We start from the raw sequence: 19003 nt of genomic DNA, 5'->3' as shown, positions 1-19003 counted from the left end.
AAGGCAAATTTAGTGAATTATTTTCATCTTGTACACAAAGTTATAATTTTAATGCTTTTCACATCCATGCTGAAAATCTGCAATCTGGTAAAAATGAAAGTAACATTAATTTCTCCAAAAGCATTTTTCACTTAGTTTTATATACATTTCATGAGAAAGTTTTAAACACTCTCTCATTGACCACACAAATTACCAAGAAAATAAAAGATTAAATTTGTACACATATTGATCTATATATCAAATACATACAGAAATGATGTAAAAACCCTATTCATTTCATCTTGATTCCCACCCCAATATATTTTCCCAAGGGCAAAAGCTGATGCTTTTTGTTGTATAAATGGCTGTGACTTTTTTTTTTAAATATGAAAATTAAAAGGAAGAAAAATTCAGTTTAATCACAGTTTTTTAATCCCTCCCCAATAAAGAATTGTTACCAAATATATATTAGCACCATAGTACAAATATTGGTGGGAGAGGGTATTCACATCACATAAAAACAATAATAATAAAAACAAACAAACACTGAAACCCGTGTTAGTATCCGTAAAACAAGAAATTGATAACTGCTTTAGCTTTCCTTATACACAGCAAGGAAAAGGTTAAGAAGTTGCATTTAAAACATAAAATCAAGGTCAGCAGTAAAATTCTGAGCCATAAAAGAAGGGGGCGGTTACAAGGTAAGTTTAGTTATTTGCACTACCCCTTGGTTATAAAAACTTGCTATGCCAAATATTGAAATGACTGTTTGATCCCCAACTTTAGACGTCAATAGAGATTTAAGACCTCTAACAGCTGTGCCACACACACACAAAACCCCTGCAGCTCACTGTGTAATGCAAAATGTGGGCTCTGATTACTTTAGCCAAGTAACATGGTTCACAGTAGAATGAAGGAAGAAAATTCTTTGAACCATGTTATTAATTAATATTTGTACATATTCAGTGAAGCCTGTACTAAAGACACCACTGCCAACAGGTAACCCCACTGTTTTAAGAGACCACTTTAAAGACCACTCCAAGTATGAATCTAGTACAATTTTGCTCAACTTTTACATAAACAAACCTCTCCCAAGCATGTGATTTTAGGTGATTCCTTACATGCTTTGCTTAGGACAGGTTTCACTGTACTTGACTGGTAGGTATTCTTTAGATTCAGAAACCAGACTGAAATTCCAGCCTCAAATACACATGAAATTCCCACCAAAGTCAGCATGTATATCTGAGGGTGGAATTCAGCTTGCAGATAGCCATGTTTAGTTTTTAAATAACCATTTTCAACGAATATTATAAAGGTTGACAGACCCCCAAATGTGAGACACCCCTCCTCCTACAAGTGCATTTTACTATACAAAAAATCCAAAGATTCCCCTTAAAATCTAGCCCAAATCAGGGTTATAATAGTTTGGATAATCCAAGTTCTGAAGCTGGGCAACAAACAAGCCCAGGAATCTGGATTTTTTGCCCTCACGATTTGACTTGCTAACTATGGGCCCAATTCCACAACTCCTTTTCACATTAACCCTTATTCATACAACAGTGGTTCTCCTGAAGTCAACTGGGCTACTTGTGCCACTAGGGCTAGTCTACACTAACACTGTAAATCGATCTAAGTTACACTAACTTAGGTCAATTTACAGCGGTGTCTACACTGCGCTACGTCGATGGGAAACACTCTCCTGCCGACTTACCTTCCACCTCTCGGGGGAGGTGGCGTACAGTTGTCTGATGGGAGAGCACTCTGCCATCAACTTAGCTTGTCTTCACCAGACCTGCTAAATCGACACCGCAGCATCAATTACAGCAGTGCCAATTTAGCCAGAAGTATAGACGTGACTTAAGTGTTATTCTATGGAAGTAGAGGCTTTATGAAAGCAGATGCATCTCATGCATCCCTTGTGCTCTATGGGCCTAATTCTGCCAGCCTTACTCACATTGAGTAGTTCTTTATATTACGTGTGACTAATCCCAGTGAAATCAATGCATTCAAATACTAACCAACCTGAGGAAGTACCAGCAGAATCTGACTTTTTGATAGGTGACAGAGACAGTACTTGGTGTGACTGAGGCTCACCAAAATGCCTTTGTTTCAAGCATATGTCATCGAAAATCCTGGACTTGCCTTTACATCCCTCTGACCAAGAACCGGGATTGTAAAACTACATTGCAGCCCTTGTTCTGGAAGGCTTTGATTTTTATTTTTATTTTGCGTTTTAAATAAAGTAAATGAATTGGAGGGACCAGGGGCTGAAGGGAGTAAATTTGAAACTGGTCAACCTTGACAGAGTCCTTTTAATATGGGTATTTTAGAGCTAAAATATCTTTTCCACCTGAACTCACTGATATTTTAGACCTGATAACCAGCTTTTGTTGATATGAGAAAACAGTTGTCAAAAAGGGGTCAATATTACAAAAATGTGACTGTGGGAGAGGAGAAAAGGTTTCCATACATTCCTACACTATACAGGACAAGTTTTACTTTCAGTAGTAACTACAAAACTTTACATCATTATCCTCTCTTGCATAGAATGAGGTAAACCTGTGCATATTAACAATGCTTGTACCCAAAGTTAGAGCAATATTTTAGAAAATAATCAAATTGCTGGTTTTCAACTTTCTATGCATTTTTTTTTTTAAAAAGTTCAAACAATAATATACCAAACAATGGTATCCTGGGGCTCTGTGGGCTGATATCATTAAAGCATTTCTTAGGCTGAAGGACCATAGAAGTTAATAATTTTGATTCATTTCTTCTAAGCCCTACTGTATGGGTCAAGAGTCAGATGATCATTGTACTGCTCTGAAGGGGACCTGCAAAGACCCAGAAGCACTTATAGAACATTATGCAGTTTATTCCTGAGAGTTTAGTTAATGAACCTTACTGGTAAAAGCTAAAGCTCTCGATGCCCATTCTTCCAGTCACAACTCTGCATGGTGGAAAAAAAATCAGGCTGCTAATCAACTCCAAGAATTAGGCCACCTGCCAAAATCCACATGGATTTAAAAATGGGAGAGGGGATTAAATTATTCAGCACTTATTAAAAATCCTCGTATGTTGATGTTAGTCACTATAATCTCCTGAGAATAGGTCTAAAAATATCTGTTCAGTTAAAGAGTCAAAAATAATGGGATGATAAAAGTGAGACTGGAAGGATTCCAGTCTTCTAGAACCAAATGAGTACAATTTACCAAAAAGAAAAATATTTTTTTCAGATCCCAACTCCATTGTTATATTCTTGGAGAGCAGAATATTAAAACCTCTGCAGAACTGAGAGTAAATTTTTGCCTTCATAGTAAGTATTTTTCTAGTTCATCTGGTACATCTCTTGAGGATACCAACATACACAAGTATTTGAAGAGATGGAAAGCAGGAGTCTAGATTTTTCTGGGGAATAAAACCAGAGAAAAGGTCCTCAGATTCCCTCCTCCCCCAAACATGTTTTCCATCCAAACATAAAACAGGAAAAGGTCCTGAATTTCTATTTTAAACACTTAGTTTCATGTAATTTTCCACGAGAGAATCTGCTGAAGTTCCAGTTTAACACAGGGCTCTGTAAACATTTACTTGAGCATCCCAAGATTAAGGGCCCAATCCAAGACCCACTGAAGTCAATGAGCGTTGAATCAGGCCCTAAATGAGTAACCATCTTGAAAAGTTAATACCACACCTCATGAAAGCACCCCCATTGAAATTGGGCTACTCACACAAGTAAGGCTTGGCAGGGCTGGTCCCCTTAAATCATGTATATGTTTTTATGCCCCAAAGTCAGGACTTCAGTTCAGTATTTTCACAATGAAAAACCAGAGGTGTGACTCATACAGCTCACAAAAATCCAAAATCTCCCAACTTGTACCAACAAGGTTCATTTGTAATGACAGTTCATTTGTATTTGCAACTATATCCTCCTCAAACAGTTTCCTGCAATCCTGCTAATTAAACTTTAATTTTACCAAAAAATTAGAATTTCAGTTTAAGAATGCACAATAAATCTGAATTTGAAAATATTACAAAATTCTTTCAAAAGCTTCAAATACAACACAAAAATGTCATTTTTTGTTTAATAAATTGCAAAAAATTTTTCACTAAAATAGTTTCCCCGCCCCTCCAAAAATTTTTCAACTGAAGTTTCATCTACAGTTAGCAAAGTGCCCCAAGTACAGCTCTGCAACTGTACCATCGAAATGGGAACACAATCAGTCAGTCAGTCTTGGAGAAAGGCTCTTTTCTCTACTATCACCACCCTGCCCCTCACATTTTTGAGCTGCCTTATGGTTCTTGTTTGATGTAGTAGCTGGCAGACCCATTGCTTTCCTGATCAGATGCTCCTTGAAGAAAGTTATACTCCTCTCCATCTAGCAACTCCTCTTTCAGCTGCAGTGAAGTCACTAAAAATAAAAGATAAAGTTAAAGACCCATAAATAATTCAAAATAATTGTTAAGATTTCCCTTCAATTTAACTAAAACCTAATGTTATTTTTCTTCCCATTAATAATTTTAAACTGGGCATTAAAAAGGCTAAAGTTTAGAGAAATTATTTTCAAGAAACAATATATACAGTAAATAAAAAAGCTTTAGACTTGTGGATTTAAAGTGCAGTTATAATAGAAAAAAGGACTATAAAATGTAAAAACTGGGCGGGTGCTCCACACTGATTGCTTCTCAGTAAGTCTAGATCCAGCTTGTATCAAAAGATGATTTTCATTTACTCCCAGCCCTATAAATTTAACTTGAGATCACGGTCAGGGGAAAGAACCACCAACCTAACCCAAGATGTACCTTTCACATTATCTCCAGGCTGCACAGTCAGAACTTAGCTGACAAACTACGTGAGGCAGAATAAATTCTGTTCACACCTCTACAGGTGGGTTGTCTCCACAGTTCTAATAGTGAAGTGGGCAGATATATTAATCACTAATACACATTACTATAGCCCCTTCCAGTCAAAACCCTAAAGGCACCTTTCTCATCAATGAATCATGAGCTCCCTGGTGAGACAGGCAGATATTAAACCCATTTCACAGATGGGAAGACAGACAGACAGACAGAGAGAGAGAGAGAGAGGGCAAGTATGCCCAAGATCACATTGGAAGCATGTGGTCGAGCTAGAGTAGAACCCAGATTTCAGGTCTAGTTCTTCGACCAGCCTTCTTCTCTTGGGACTCAGACACCCTCACAGGAAGCAGATACTTTGATTTTTCTGACAATAACTGCACTTTAAGTTACACCCTTAAAATCACTTCAAATGATAGAATAACTTAGCTTTAACAAATGCCCCTGAGGCTTAATTTTAGCCTCAGTGACCCCACATTAAGACTTCTGGTTAAGCTAAATGACAAACCGAAAACCGATTACCCACTGTTTAGAAGAACAAATGCTGGACAATGATTGAAAACAAAGTAACTTGGAAATTATGGTAAAAATCCATCTATGGATAGGTCTACACTGCAAAAAACAAACCCATCCATTATAGCAAGTCTCAGAGCCTGGGTCGACAGACTCAGTCTTGTGCTACAGCACTAAAAATAGCAGTGCAGATTTTCCCACTCGGGCTCTGACACCTGGTGAAGGGGATGAGTCTTAGAGCCCGAGCAGGAACTTCTACACTATTATTTATAGTGTCATAGAGCAAACCCCATTAGTCTAAGTCTGTAGATCCGGGCTCTGAGACTTGATGCTGTGGGTGTTCCCCACCCCCCCCTTTCCTTTTCTGCAGTGTAGACACAAAAGGGTCAACCAGTAAGATGTGCAAAAATTAAAGTGATTTCTTAAAATACAAATATCCACGTTGCATAGCAAAATAATCTAAGTTCCAAGAGAAGATTTTTTTTTTTAATTTTTCTGTAGAGTCTGCCCTTCTGAGCCATCTGCCTACAGCAACCATCGTAGCGTAAAGAACAGTTGATACAATAAGGAGGGTCATTTTAAGAAATGGTAAATTAAGCTTCATCTTGTTGCAATGCTGCTTCCACATATAAGACTAGTAATTGAATTAAGAAGCTCATGTCACTGGAATTCCACATTGTATTTTGATGAGCAAATGTGGCAAGTTTTGTCCAACCAAGAAAAACAGATGCGATTTCAAGCGTGTCACTACTATGATTATTTCTGACAAAGTGACAGATTGAAATCTGTATGCAATGTCGGGGTAGCTGTGTCGGTCCCGGGCTATTAGAGAGACAAGGAGGGTGATGTGATATTTTTTATTGGACCAACTTATGCTGATGAGAGGGACAAGCTTTCACAGAGCTCTTCTTCAGATTGAAGTCTCACTATTTTCTCAGATGGGTGCTGGGCTTCAAGAGTGAGTGGCCTGCTGGCCATTTATAAAACTGGTGCACTTTGACTGGTTTAGAGAATAGACTGGATCAGTCAGTTATACACGGCTTAGTTGGGACAGGAATTCAGCTTAACTGGGAAAGTGCAGATGAGTAAGTAATACTTACAGAGGGCTCTCTGGGTTTTTGATGTTCAGGCTGATGTGCTTTATTTCCCCCTATAAATCTTCTGCTTATAAAAAGAGAACTGTTTTTAAACGTAACTCAAAGCTAAAATCTCTTCTGGCTGGTAAGATTACAAAGGTTCTCAGAAACTGGGTGGCTATGGATTTCTCTAGTTCAGCTCATTTTACAAGAGGGGAAAATGTCACTGAGCATTTTCCCTTTAACTTTTCAGTGGAGCAGCACATTTCATGGCAATGAAGTAAAGCAATCTGAAGGACAAGCACAGGTACAAAGTGAATATTTGTGTTTAGTATTGTTATTTAACATTTACTACTGTAGTAGCAATCAGAAGCCAACCAGATTGGAGCTCCATCATCCGAGGTGCTATACAAAAATATAGTAAGTGACAGACCCTATCCCAAAGAGCTTGCAGCCTGGAAAATTCTGCTTACTCAGGATGAAAGGCTGATAAGGCATCCTACACAAACAGGTTGTATAAACATTAAGGCTTTGGTCCTACAATTAGATCCACTAGCACAGACCCTTGGATATTAGTGGGTCCGATCGCAAGATTGGGGGTCTTATTTTTAAAATAAATTGTGAAGAGTCAAATTCTGCCCTCGGATACACGCATAAGTCTCCAAAGGACTTTAATGGAACGGACATCTCCAAAAACAGAATTTGTTCCTTAATGTATGTATGTATAGCAAGAGAGTTTTGGCTGTTAAAGCAGTTTAGAAGAAGAACAGTAATCCACTTTCTCTCATGCTCAGCTCCTATGATACTGACATAATCAATTCTGTCACTCTTTAGCAAGATGGTTGCCTTTAGGAACAGGCTGAGAAATGCAGACTTCAATTAAAACCAGCATTTTAAGTTATCATTCACAGTTTGCATCCAAGGAGAACAGCTTATCTTGTGAACATTAAGATGGGTATTGTTTCTCCTTCATCTTCCAAAACAACAGATGTTTGAATTTAAAACCTTCTTTTACTGCAGATGTGTATGTACAGCATTCGGAACTAAGTTACATTATTTTCGTTACTAACTGCAAAACACAAACCTAGAATTTCACTGTTTAATTTCATGCTTTAATTTTTGCTAAGCAGAATTAAGCATGATTAAAAAACATGCACTATCTTCAGATCACAGATGTCTCATAATTCATTTTCTTTCATGTAAGTGACAGGCAGGAAAAATTGTTTACAATAGAGGGTTTGCAGCGTATTTGCAATTAATTTTTAAGACCCAGGATACTTTCTTAATCTTCTATCTTCCTATTTAAAAAAAAAAAAAAAAAAAGTGATCTGAAACACAAAGAAGAATGATATTATGGATAGCAGTACCAAATAGGTTGCAATTAACCTCCCAATCTGATTGAGTAAGAAAAGTGATACTTATCAATATATGAGCATATATGAAAAGCAGGAACACTGAAAAGAAAATATGGCACAGTTTTCATTAAAGGTGCAGTACCCACATTAAAAGGTTGATTAATATACAAAAACTGATGGCTATCTGATGACCAAATGAATGAGAGAAGCATTAAAAAGTTTCAGTTACTGAATACCAAGTTAACAACACCAATGTCTTTTCAAATGCAAAAATTTGATGCGGTGAAATCTGAAAATAAATCCCAAAACCTGTTGCTATTTGTAATCCTGCTACAAATTTACAAGACATTTGATTATTCTTTTATTATGGTCCTATATCATCTTCCATGTTGATACACACTCCTGTGCTAAATAAAAATAAAATTTAAAACATTAAAATATTTTAAAATCGCTAAAAAAGCAGCAGAGCCTGATGTAAACCTACAAAATCAAGCAACCTCACTACCTTGCATCATGGAAACCTCTTCCCTCCCTACCCTGCCCCCAAAACCTTGATTATTTTTGCCTGTCCCTATGTCACATCTAATGTACAGCAGGGACCTTTTCTTTTATTAGTCTGTAGGGGACCACGCATACCTAAGGCATGGTATCTTTACATAATAAGCAACAACAAACAACAACAACTAACAGAGATATGCTGTGCTATTTACTCTAGGAAAACGCTAATATACAGAGGTTCAAATTGCTTTCCTACAATTTGAAATGCTTTGGTCAAGTTCCCATCCTCCCCAGTATTTAAATAATGCTTGTGGGTTTGCCCAATATTTCAAGTATACCTGGTGAGTTAGCAGGCTTCACATTTTGTCCTAGACCTGTTCAATTAGCACTAAGATCCCAAAAGTTAAATATTTAAACAAACACTATTTTTCCCTGCTAACAAATCTCCCGAAGAAAAGTTTATCAACACCATGGGTTCAAGCAACACCTATATAGTACAGCACTTGAATGATAAGCAAAGAGATAAATACTTAGCTATAGTGCTTTAAATCATGAAGCCACTTGGCTGAACATCCAGCTGATGGAAGGTTCTGAGCAGAAGGAAAGACACACAAGGTGCTCCCTCTCCTCATGAGCTCAGTGAACTATCTGCGCAGTGCTCTCAGTACCTTGCTACCCCAGGAAGCCCCACACTGATCTCCCTTGTATCAGGGATGTGATGTCAGTAACCTGCCCCGCCAGGAAACTTCCGAAGAAACAAGACCCTGACTTTAGGGGATAACACGTCAATAAAGAAAATGGGACTGGTTTTGGAAAGCGACTTCCTTCCTTGACTGCCCAGAGATCATGTCTTTCTCAACACAGAGCTGTCTGAAAGCTACATTTCAATGCTGAGAAGTCATTTCACATACAATTCTTAAAGTTTCAAAATACAGATGAAAGTAAAAGAAAAGCAGCATGACTGTGCCAGAGAGCAAAAGCAATTCTTAAAGAAGCAAGATGAAGTACTATTGAATTCTATAGCAATACAGATGTTGGATAAGAGGGCAATGAGGTTATTTAATGAACCCGATGTAGCTTTTCTGATAGAAAATGAATATTCAGAGCAGACTGGATATCAGTCAGCAATACACTGTTTGGAAAACGAGGGCCTAATCTTAAGAGCTGCTAATTAAAGTCACCGGGAGCTGAGGGGGTTCAGTTCCTTGTACAATCAAACCCCGAACGTAGCAGTGGCCACAACAATCCAGGGAGAAAGCTGCCAGTCAGAACATGATCTTAGATCAGCATCCAAAGCCACATTATGGTATCCACAGCATCTCCTCTAGGGTGCTTGAAGAACATTACCACTAACTGTTGATAGACAGCATAACTCTACTCTAACAGGTGTGAAGGATATTTTGAGTATCTGATACATCTGATTATCCTACATTTGAAGGGAGACAGTCATGAGGATCTCACAGAGCTTTTTTCATTTTTAACTTCTTTAATCAAGGATTACCTTATACAAACCACAAGACTTACATAAGACACAGATGTTTTAATCTGCCAGACCAATATTATTAATAAATGAATTCTTAAAGGGTTTTCCCTATTCACTGATTAAGATGGATAAACTTCATTTTGTCAATATTCAAATAAAACCAGTCTTTTGGTTTTGGAGCAAGCATGGGGAGGGGAAAAAAAAAAACAGGTTTGTTTTCAAAGGGTAAATCCTTTCAAATTTATTTCTTATCATACCCAACTGTGGTCTGTAGAACACTGAATTCAAGAGACTCAATTATGCTTAAATTCAAAAGACCTCTTTTTCCAAACAGCTGTTCTCTTATGCACGGGCTGTATGCAATCACAAATCTCTTTCTACTTACATACGGTGCCCAAGGCTTTAAGGAATAATGCGCAGTGTTCTAACAATGATGTTGTGTTACATATTACAATTCAATAAGTTAAATGAAAGAATCTGCACACTTTAAAAAAATCTGCCGAAGTGCAGTATGGTAGTTAAATCACAGTGTCCATAAGCCTCAGTGACCTAGAATCCATATATTTGCCCTGGGAACCATTGCTCCCTTATGATGAATTCAGTGAAGTGGACTGATATGGACCAGTGGAAGTGACTATTCCTCTTACTTTACAGACAGAAACAAGTAAACAAGGCAGCATATTTCATGCCAGTCCATGCTTTGTCCCCCACCCTGTTCAGCATTTCCCTCTGCAGTAACCGAGAGACTTTGATGGTGCTCATTACCTGTTTTGAGGCTGGGACTGAACTCTTGGCTAGTCCTGGGAGGCTGGGAGGCCTCCGGGGCTGTCTGTGCTGGAAGGGTTCGATATGGAGGAGGAGTCAACTCTTCATCACCAGAGAAGCTCCTCCGCACCCCACCCGTCATGGGCAGGCTCGACAAACTGACAGGCTTCTTCCCAACTGGCATCTTCCTCTCTAAACATCAAGTCAAACTAAAGTAAACGCTTGGGTCAAAGTGAATTAGGTAACTCAGACTGGTCACTGAGAAATGTCTGCCTCGTATTCAGCTTTGGAGTCTGGAAAATAAGGGTCTTGATGTGAAATTGCAAAATTCACTCATTTTGGGGCGGATGTTAAAAATCCCAACTCTCAAACAACATTTTTTCTTTCCTTTTAATCTATGAATTCTAGTGATTACTTAGATGGGCCATGAAGCAATCATTAAAGAAAGTGTCCCAGCCCTAATCCCGTTTGTAATCTACCAATAAAACAGGAGCACTTCAAAGTGTTACTGCAGCAGCTGCATTTCACAGCCAACACCTGATCTCCTGATCATATACTGAAACAACTTTTGGCTCTAGTTCAGAAGTGCGGTTATTAGATTTATAGAGTGTGACAGGAATGTTTGTTTGTGAACCAATCCCACTTAAAAAGGAGTTTGTTTTTTTGCTAATTCACTACATATAAAATCTTAATTATGTAGACCACCACAACTTACTTAGCACTTCTGTAGTGCCTTACAAATGTTAATGTTTTTCCAAATTAGAATACTCAAACAAACCTGTTTTTTCTTAAAAAAAAAAAAAAAAAAACTTCAAGTTACCGGATAACACACTTTCATTCCATAAGTTGATTTTCCCTCCAAACGCTGAATTTATTCCTGCTTCATCATATAAGAAAACCTTACTTTGTTTTAACCTCCAAACAGAGGCCCTGGTCCTGAAATGAACTTTTGGGGGCAAGCCCCTGTGCATGGGGGAACCTCACTGCAGAATCAGGACCTTAAACGCTATGACAGCATTTCAGCATCACCATTGCTTACACTTGTTCTCAAAGCTACACTGATGATTGCTAAGATATTGCCAGTCTAATCAAGTAAATGTACTTTGGGCTAACACAAGAGAATGGCCCTCAAGAAAGCTCTGAAGTCAATGGGACTATTCATGGTAAGAGTTAAACATATGATTAAGTTTCTTGTCTAATCAGGGCATAGGCGACTAAGGGTTGGCAGGTCTGGGGCCTCAGTTTGTTCTTCTAGGAAGGAAGTGATGCAATCAAGCAGCAAGTTGTCTATATAACCAGAGCTCTAAAAAACAGATGGTCACATCATCTATTAAGTGGCCTTAGAACAAAACCAATTACTAGGAAGCAGTCAGTACTGGTGCATACTGTAAGCTACCATACTATTCATTAACTGTCAAAGGAAAATCGATAACTTGTCATCACCACAGTCTTTAGCGGCACAAAATTTGGTCACAAGAAACCAGTACAATATTCCATCCATTTCAAGATGACACTGAAATCAGAACTGTCTCCAAAACATTACAGGAGCATGCACAATGTTTTTAAGTTTGCAGCATTTTCCTTATTTGGGAATTACTGCAACCTACATCAAAACGCACTGGCAAGATCAGACACAATTAGGAGCAATCCTTCATCTCATAATTACAGGGTCCTGTCCCGTCAAAAATCCTGAGAAATTCCGATGTGCTATAGTTCCATTTTAGAACAGAATAACCGTCTACCCAAGGTATGTGCACAACAAATCCAACCTGTTCTTCCTTACTGTGAATAAAAAGCAAGCATCAGTGATGGATATACTGACGGATGAGAATCTAGTGACTGATCTGAAGATGCAAAAACAGAATATAACTGTCACATTATTCCACATGCACACAATTACACATAAAGCACATTGGATGTTATCACTGTAAAGTGGTGTCACCACAAAATATGAATGCTGGATGTGAGCCTACAGTAGAAGCAGAAAGTTCTGAGGAGTTAGAACCATATGACCTGATAACTGGATCTTTCAATGAGACATACCAATCCTAGAAAGGATAAGAGTCATTTCTTTACAATCCAGATGTTAGTGAAAGATCCACTGTTCTCCATTATAAGCGGGTTGCATAGCAACATACAATTAAGAAAAGAAGATTAGGTTTATTGAAGGTAAGGCCAAGCAGGATGCTGGCTGATTTTTGTTCCCCTTTTGATTATCTCCTTTTTCAACATGGAGCCTTTTTAGGATATATTTTTAAAGCCACTTACAGGACTAACTCAGGCTATATTACTTTACACATCAGTTAAAAAAAAAAAACAAAAACCTATAAAAAGCTTAGATTACAACAACTGAAGTCAAACTTGGATTTTTCAGTTGGACTCCGAAATCTAATGTCAACGCAGATGTTAAAGAATAAATATTAGAAGTTATAATTTTTCCTATGTGTCTCCTTTATATGAAATGGTCAACAAACATAGCAATTTTTTTTTATATTTTTAGTACTAAATTTGTGCTTATTAACTCCTTGTAAATCACATTACAAAAACTACAAGAAGCATTTTAGCATTTATTTCCCCCAACCTAACATTTAAATGTTTTGGAATAAAAGCAAGGATGTAATCTCAGCACCAATGTACTTGCTTTTAGGAACTTTAAAAAAAAAAAAAAAATCAGACTTTATGTAATATTCTTCCGGGGAGGGGAAGGGGGGAAGCATTACACTATGGGAGCAATTTCCAGTTAAATTGCTCCCACCATTCAACACTAAATCAGAGATTCACTAGTACCTGTATACTGTTTGCATTAAGATATTTGGGACTTTTATTCTAGTTCACTATTAACAGAGCTTCATTATCTCAGGAGTTCACTATATGCATGTTCAATGGAACCAATACTATTAGCATATTCCTTTCAACTGCATGGACCCATTAAGAATCTGAAATATTGCATTAGAAATGTTTCCAATACACATTCAAAACATTCAGCAGAATGACTCAAGCCATTCTGGAATGCAACATGAGTAAGTGTGAGTACCATGCATGTAAATAACTCATTTTAGTAAAAAAGTTACTCAGGATGTGTGGTAGTTTCTTGTTAAACCCCAGTATCTTGGCTGTTTTTGCACACTGGGGAAAAACACACTAATACCACAGATTTGTATGCTTCAAAAACGATCTTTCCAAAACAAAATCCCCCCCCCCCCCCCCCAAAAAAAAACCAACCAAAGACTATGGAAAGAATAGTTTCTCCTTGACATCGATTATTATTTGCTGAGACGCAGCACTTGTGCCCTGTAACTTAACTGGCACATACAAAACACAGGAGGCAGCCAGTTACAAGAAGATGTTTTCATGCCCTTGTCCTCTCCTCCCCTTTTGGGCAATTAAATAGGTTTCTTAGCTAAAACAGCCTACCAGACTCTTCTCCCCACCCCACATCACAAATCCACTCCAGGTTAGTAAGAACAGAAGAACCTCAATCCCCTTAGGGCAAGCGTCTGCCCTGGTGGCATTAGGTGAAGGAAGTTTCCTTTTCTGCAACTCAGTCTGTCATCAGTGTTGTGTGAAGCAATGGTTTCCAAATAGCTTTAGGGAGACTTATGGTGGAGAGAAGGACAAAGCAAAAAGGAGAAAGATTGAGCAGACTCTGCCTACCAAGCTCCCTTCAGCCAATTCTGAAGTTCTCCAAACAGAAGTGCATCAAAATGCAGCACAGAACTTTTAGTGTGCAGTAGCAGGGTCCACACAGCCAGTTACGGCACAGCAAGCTAGTGCGCTGTAGATACACAGGCTGGCAAGCTGTGCACTAAGTCTCCACATCGACAACCACCTAGAGCAGGGGTAGGCAACCTATGGCACGCGTGCTGATTTTCAGTGGCACTCACACTGCCCGGGTCCTGGCCACCAGTCCGGGGGGGGCTCTGCATTTTAATTTAATTTTAAACGAATCTTCTTAAAACATTTTAAAAACCTTATTTACTTTACATACAATAGTTTAGTTATATATTATAAACTTACAGAAAGAGACCTTCTAAAAATGTTAAAATGTATTACTGGCACGCGAAACCTTAAATTAGAGTGAATAAATGAAGACTCGGCACACCACTTCTGAAAGGTTGCCGACCCCTGACCTAGAGCTTTTTCTAGACAATAAGAGTCTTTGAAAGCCCCTTGGAGTGTATTACATCATCCTGTTCCCGGGCTGGGCATTTAAAAACAATGCTATGCAAAGATCTTACGGTTGAAGTACAATTTATAAACTAAGTTAATCTTAAAAACAAAACAAAAAAACCCCACCATACTGAAGCAGATCTTCAGAACAGTTATGTCACCAGGTACCACAAAATGGGAGGGGAGGGTATAAGTAATAATCACCACCAAGACTACTTGAGAGTAGCAAGTCTTAGCAAGTGGACAGAGGAAGGAGATGACAAAATAGCATTGGGGGGCTGGGGCTGTACCAGTGGTTTGCTATTCCTTATTGAAGGCCCCGCTCCCTTGCTGCACGCTGTCTTTTTGGAAGACAAGAGCAGCGAGCTTAGACCTTCAGGGGTTGCCTAAAGAGGCCTTCCAGAATCAGCTGCTGATAGAAACCAGCAAGACTTGGTCCTCCATTGGAAGGGCCAGGAGCAAGCAGAGGTCCATCAGGGCCCAGCAGCCCAGATAAAAGAGGAGTGGCTACCTCTTTCAAAGGCCAGTTCTGGATGAGGCTGTGACAGGAAAGGAAGGCTCTCTCTGTCTTGACCAGGCCAGGTTTCTTGGGTTAAGGGCCTAACTGACAATACATTGGTGGATCAGTGAAGGACTATTGTCTTATGTTATGAACTTTAACGCTGACATGGACATTTAGCATTAAGTGTCAATTTATTTTTTGTAAAATTAAGAGGAGTCCTCTCTGAGGGACATTCTGGCTCAGGCAAGCCAGTGATAATTGGTATCAGCAATGAGATGTCCAAATCCCCTTTCATCACAAAGGGGATGATGGAAGACTTACTGAGGCTTTCAGTACAACAGCAGGCCCAGACTGAACAAGCAGCTCAGTGGACTGCCAGCAGCGAATCCTGGGAAGCTTCTCTAGGGAAGTCGTTAAGGTCTGAACTTGTTGCTCTTCCCTTCCAAAAAGGGCAGGGTGCACCAAGGCAGCAGGGCCTCCAGTAAGGAGCAACCAAAGTGTTGTGCACCCTGTCACAGGTGTCAGCACCACCAGGTTAAGGCCTCAGGGAGAAAAACAATGCAGATTTATGAAACACACACGTGAAATTAAGAAGGTTATGAAATCCTTTAAGAATTTCCCTCTGTGGCTAAGTACACAGAATGAGGAAACTGGGAGTGGGATCAGTCTTCTGTTCATCCCAGGAATGAGGAGATAGGAAATGTGCATCATTGCAATCCACTATGAAGAACTTTTTTGTTCTTGCACTAATTGTACAGGATCATCCAGGTCTTTTAGAAGGCTTTGCATGTCCTAAATTGTAAAGAAATTTGGCCAAGGCTTCCTGCAAGCTCAGCACCTGTCTGTCACAAGCCAGGCCGTGCATTTGAGAAAATTCTTGGCATCAGAGGCTCAGATATTGTTGCAACAGATCTGGCACTGATGGGAAATGTAACTGATCTCTGATCACCAACTACTGGGAGTTCAGCAGGCCTTACTGGGTGAGAAGATGAATACTCCTCTATTTAGTGCCCTTTGTATGCATGGTGATTTATATGTGCACATAACAAGTTGCCCCCAACAGGAATTTAAGAGGGCATTAATATGAATAAAAAGATCATTGTTATATCTCCGGCTGCCTTGAAAACTTGTTTAGATTCTTCAGAGAGAAACTTCACCTGACAATTCCATAAGAAGGTAGTTGAAGGAAGAGTATATGTAGAGCATCATTCCACCTGATGGAAAAGGCATTTGGTTGATGTTGTATCCCCGTTCACATATCTGATGCAGAATCACTGTACTTCCAAGGTTGCTTTGGGAGGCAAAGACACTTACCTGTAAAATGACCTTACAGCTTAAACAGAGACCAAAGAGATAGCCTCTTTAGGATCCTTTTGTACCAGATGTGTGCGGATTCCTTAGAGTGAACCAAACTGCACTATTATTGAGCTAGACAAACACATGCAATGCTCTAATGTAATCAATGAATTCCTGTGCTCAGTTAGAAAAGCAAAACTTCTTTCAGAAACTTCCTGGATCTTAGGCTGTTAATTTCGAAAATGCTCCCCCACTCATGCAGACTCCCATCTGGGGTACAGATTTTTTTCTTTCGCTTCCTGGTGTGTTAGAAAGGAGAAACTATAAAAGACTTGAGTCATTTATCAAAGAATAGGGGTACATCCTGCATGTATGCTCTAGTCAGGTTAATTCTGTGTCCATGATAAGACCAAGTTCGCAAGGGTTGCCTTCTCCATTCATTGGTAGAAGATGATCTGTTATGTCTTCCTATTAATGCCTCTGCTATTGGCAAAGCTCAGAAAAGCTAATAAACCCATTAGGCCCAGCCAAATATGGCTGTCAATCCTGCTGCAGAAGACTAAAACAAGTACCACTATTTGAGAGCCAAGTCTCAGCCTGATTCTGAGTGATAATCTATCTTGCTTTATCTCCACCTATGAGCCCCAACAGCTTAGTTTGTGACAGCATAGTAATCAGCAAGCATGATGTCTATGAGCACAACGAGATACAGTTCAAAGCTGAAGAGGTCTGTGGTGAGGTGTAGTTATGCCCATGTGACCTCTTGCTTAACAACCTTCTTCGTCCTCCTAAATCTTAGATTAACTATGCGGAAACATTTAGCAAATACTATGGCCTATCATGAACTAATCAAAGATAGACTAATGTCTCTCTATAGATCCTGGTGGCAGTGACTTCAGCTTGTACCGCAAGTTAAGTTCTGGTCCTAGCAACTGAAGTACCTTACATCAGATTTCACAAGGTAAAAGATTCCTCTCCACAACCATGCCAAAGCTTGCTAACATTCTTCCCATACCATTTTCAAGGGAGCATTCTTCTCCATATGCTCAATGGCAGAGTCATTTGGGTTTTAGCTAGCCCTTGGAAAGCCCACCTAACTTTTTGTTTTTGACACTCTCACAGGATGACTGGCCCTTTAAAGGGAGATGGGCTCAGCCCCACCTGTGACCCACTCAGCTCATCTCTCCAGGTGGAGAAAAGGAACAATGTCACATGACAAGGAGGACATGTGGCTAAACCAGGTCTTTGGGGTGGAAATAAAACAGAAGCCTGTGGAGAGAAGGAAAGAATCCAGATAGGAAGCCCTGGGAGTTGCTGCTTGATAGAGAGCAAGGAGGGACTCAAAACAAGCAAGAGAGCTGCATGAGCTCTCTTCACAGAGACTCTCCTTAACTCCCAGGCACAGGGCCTCAGGAGCGCAGAGAACAGGTACCAGCTGGGAAGGCTGGAGTGTGGAGAGCAAGTCTCCTAGGGGAAATCCTCAGCTCAAACAGGACTATGAACCCTGCACTAAGGTTGTGAGCCTGCTAGGAAGGCTGGATGGGAGTTCTTAAGAACTTAGTTAATAAACCCAGACACCAAGAAGGGGTGTTACTTTACACATGCAAGCTTATGTTGAAGTTACTGGGGAGCCCAAGAGGGGGAAACTGAGGCAGTGGCTAGTCTGAAGATAGGTGAAGTAGGCAGCATTGCTACAGACTCCAATTAATTGAGCAGAGCTGTTGCCAAGAGAACTGCATCTAAATGGATGTCTGATTGTATTTCACACTGTTGTAACGTGGCTGGCCTGAAACTAGGGAGGCCATGTCAAGGCTCACTAGGTCGGAGCTGTATTTCCACTGCAGATACCTACAATGCAGCTGGACGGCCTTCTCACCACACATTTACAAAACAGTATTGCTTACATTTGAGAACTCGCCATGCTACAAAGCTTGTTTTCAAGACAGAAGGAAGCCAAATTCTCCCATCTTTGAAAGACGTTTATTTCAGGGTGCTCCTCATTTTAAAGTTAATTAATCACTGCATTAAGTGTTGGTTATTCATCTCCTTGTGCATACTTGAACTTCGTGGTCAACTTCAATGTTTAAGAGATATCTTTGTCCTCTTTATATATTAAAAAATACTTGGCATTGACCTTGTTATGATTGCCTATTGCAGCCTCACCAACTTTTTCTTGTGGGAGATTCCTCTTCCATGACTCAGTATTTTTTATATCAAGAATCTACAATAGTGAAATACAAGGTTTGGTGTTTAACTGACAAACATGGATCTAAAATCATCTCATTTGTAATCAAATACAATCAACGCTGTTTTCTAGTTATTTATTGAAGAGGATTTCTGATATTTGCAGAGCAGCTCTTGAGTTTGTTAGCTATGAAAAGGGTCAAATTCAGTAGTTAGGTCTTCCTAACTCTGTCCCTTCTCCCATCCCCGCAGACTTGATTTTTCTGCCCAATGAATTTTAAAGGAATATCAGAGCCTCAAAGAGACTAGAAGAGAAGTTTAAAGTATGAGG

General features: G+C 39.3%; 1 protein-coding gene across 4 annotated transcripts in view; it reads right to left on the bottom strand.

The window, feature by feature from the left end:
• The window catches only part of MBTD1 (mbt domain containing 1), a 55904-nt gene continuing 36901 nt past the window's right edge, over positions 1 to 19003 (bottom strand). For 2 of the 4 annotated variants that reach the window (XM_026654406.1, XM_026654407.1), the window contains exon 16: positions 1 to 4385. In XM_026654406.1, the coding sequence (XP_026510191.1) occupies positions 4267 to 4385 (119 nt within the window). In that variant the 3' untranslated portion in view covers positions 1 to 4266. Of the gene's footprint in view, positions 4386 to 10062; positions 10713 to 19003 lie in introns of those variants that run through there. The other 2 variants (XM_026654405.1, XM_026654404.1) reach the window with 2 other exon arrangements.

Source organism: Terrapene carolina, unplaced genomic scaffold (assembly GCF_002925995.2).
Source record: "Terrapene carolina triunguis isolate 2854851 unplaced genomic scaffold, T_m_triunguis-2.0 Scaffold192, whole genome shotgun sequence".
NCBI lineage: Eukaryota > Metazoa > Chordata > Testudines > Emydidae > Terrapene > Terrapene triunguis.
This window is presented reverse-complemented; position numbering and strand designations above follow the sequence as displayed.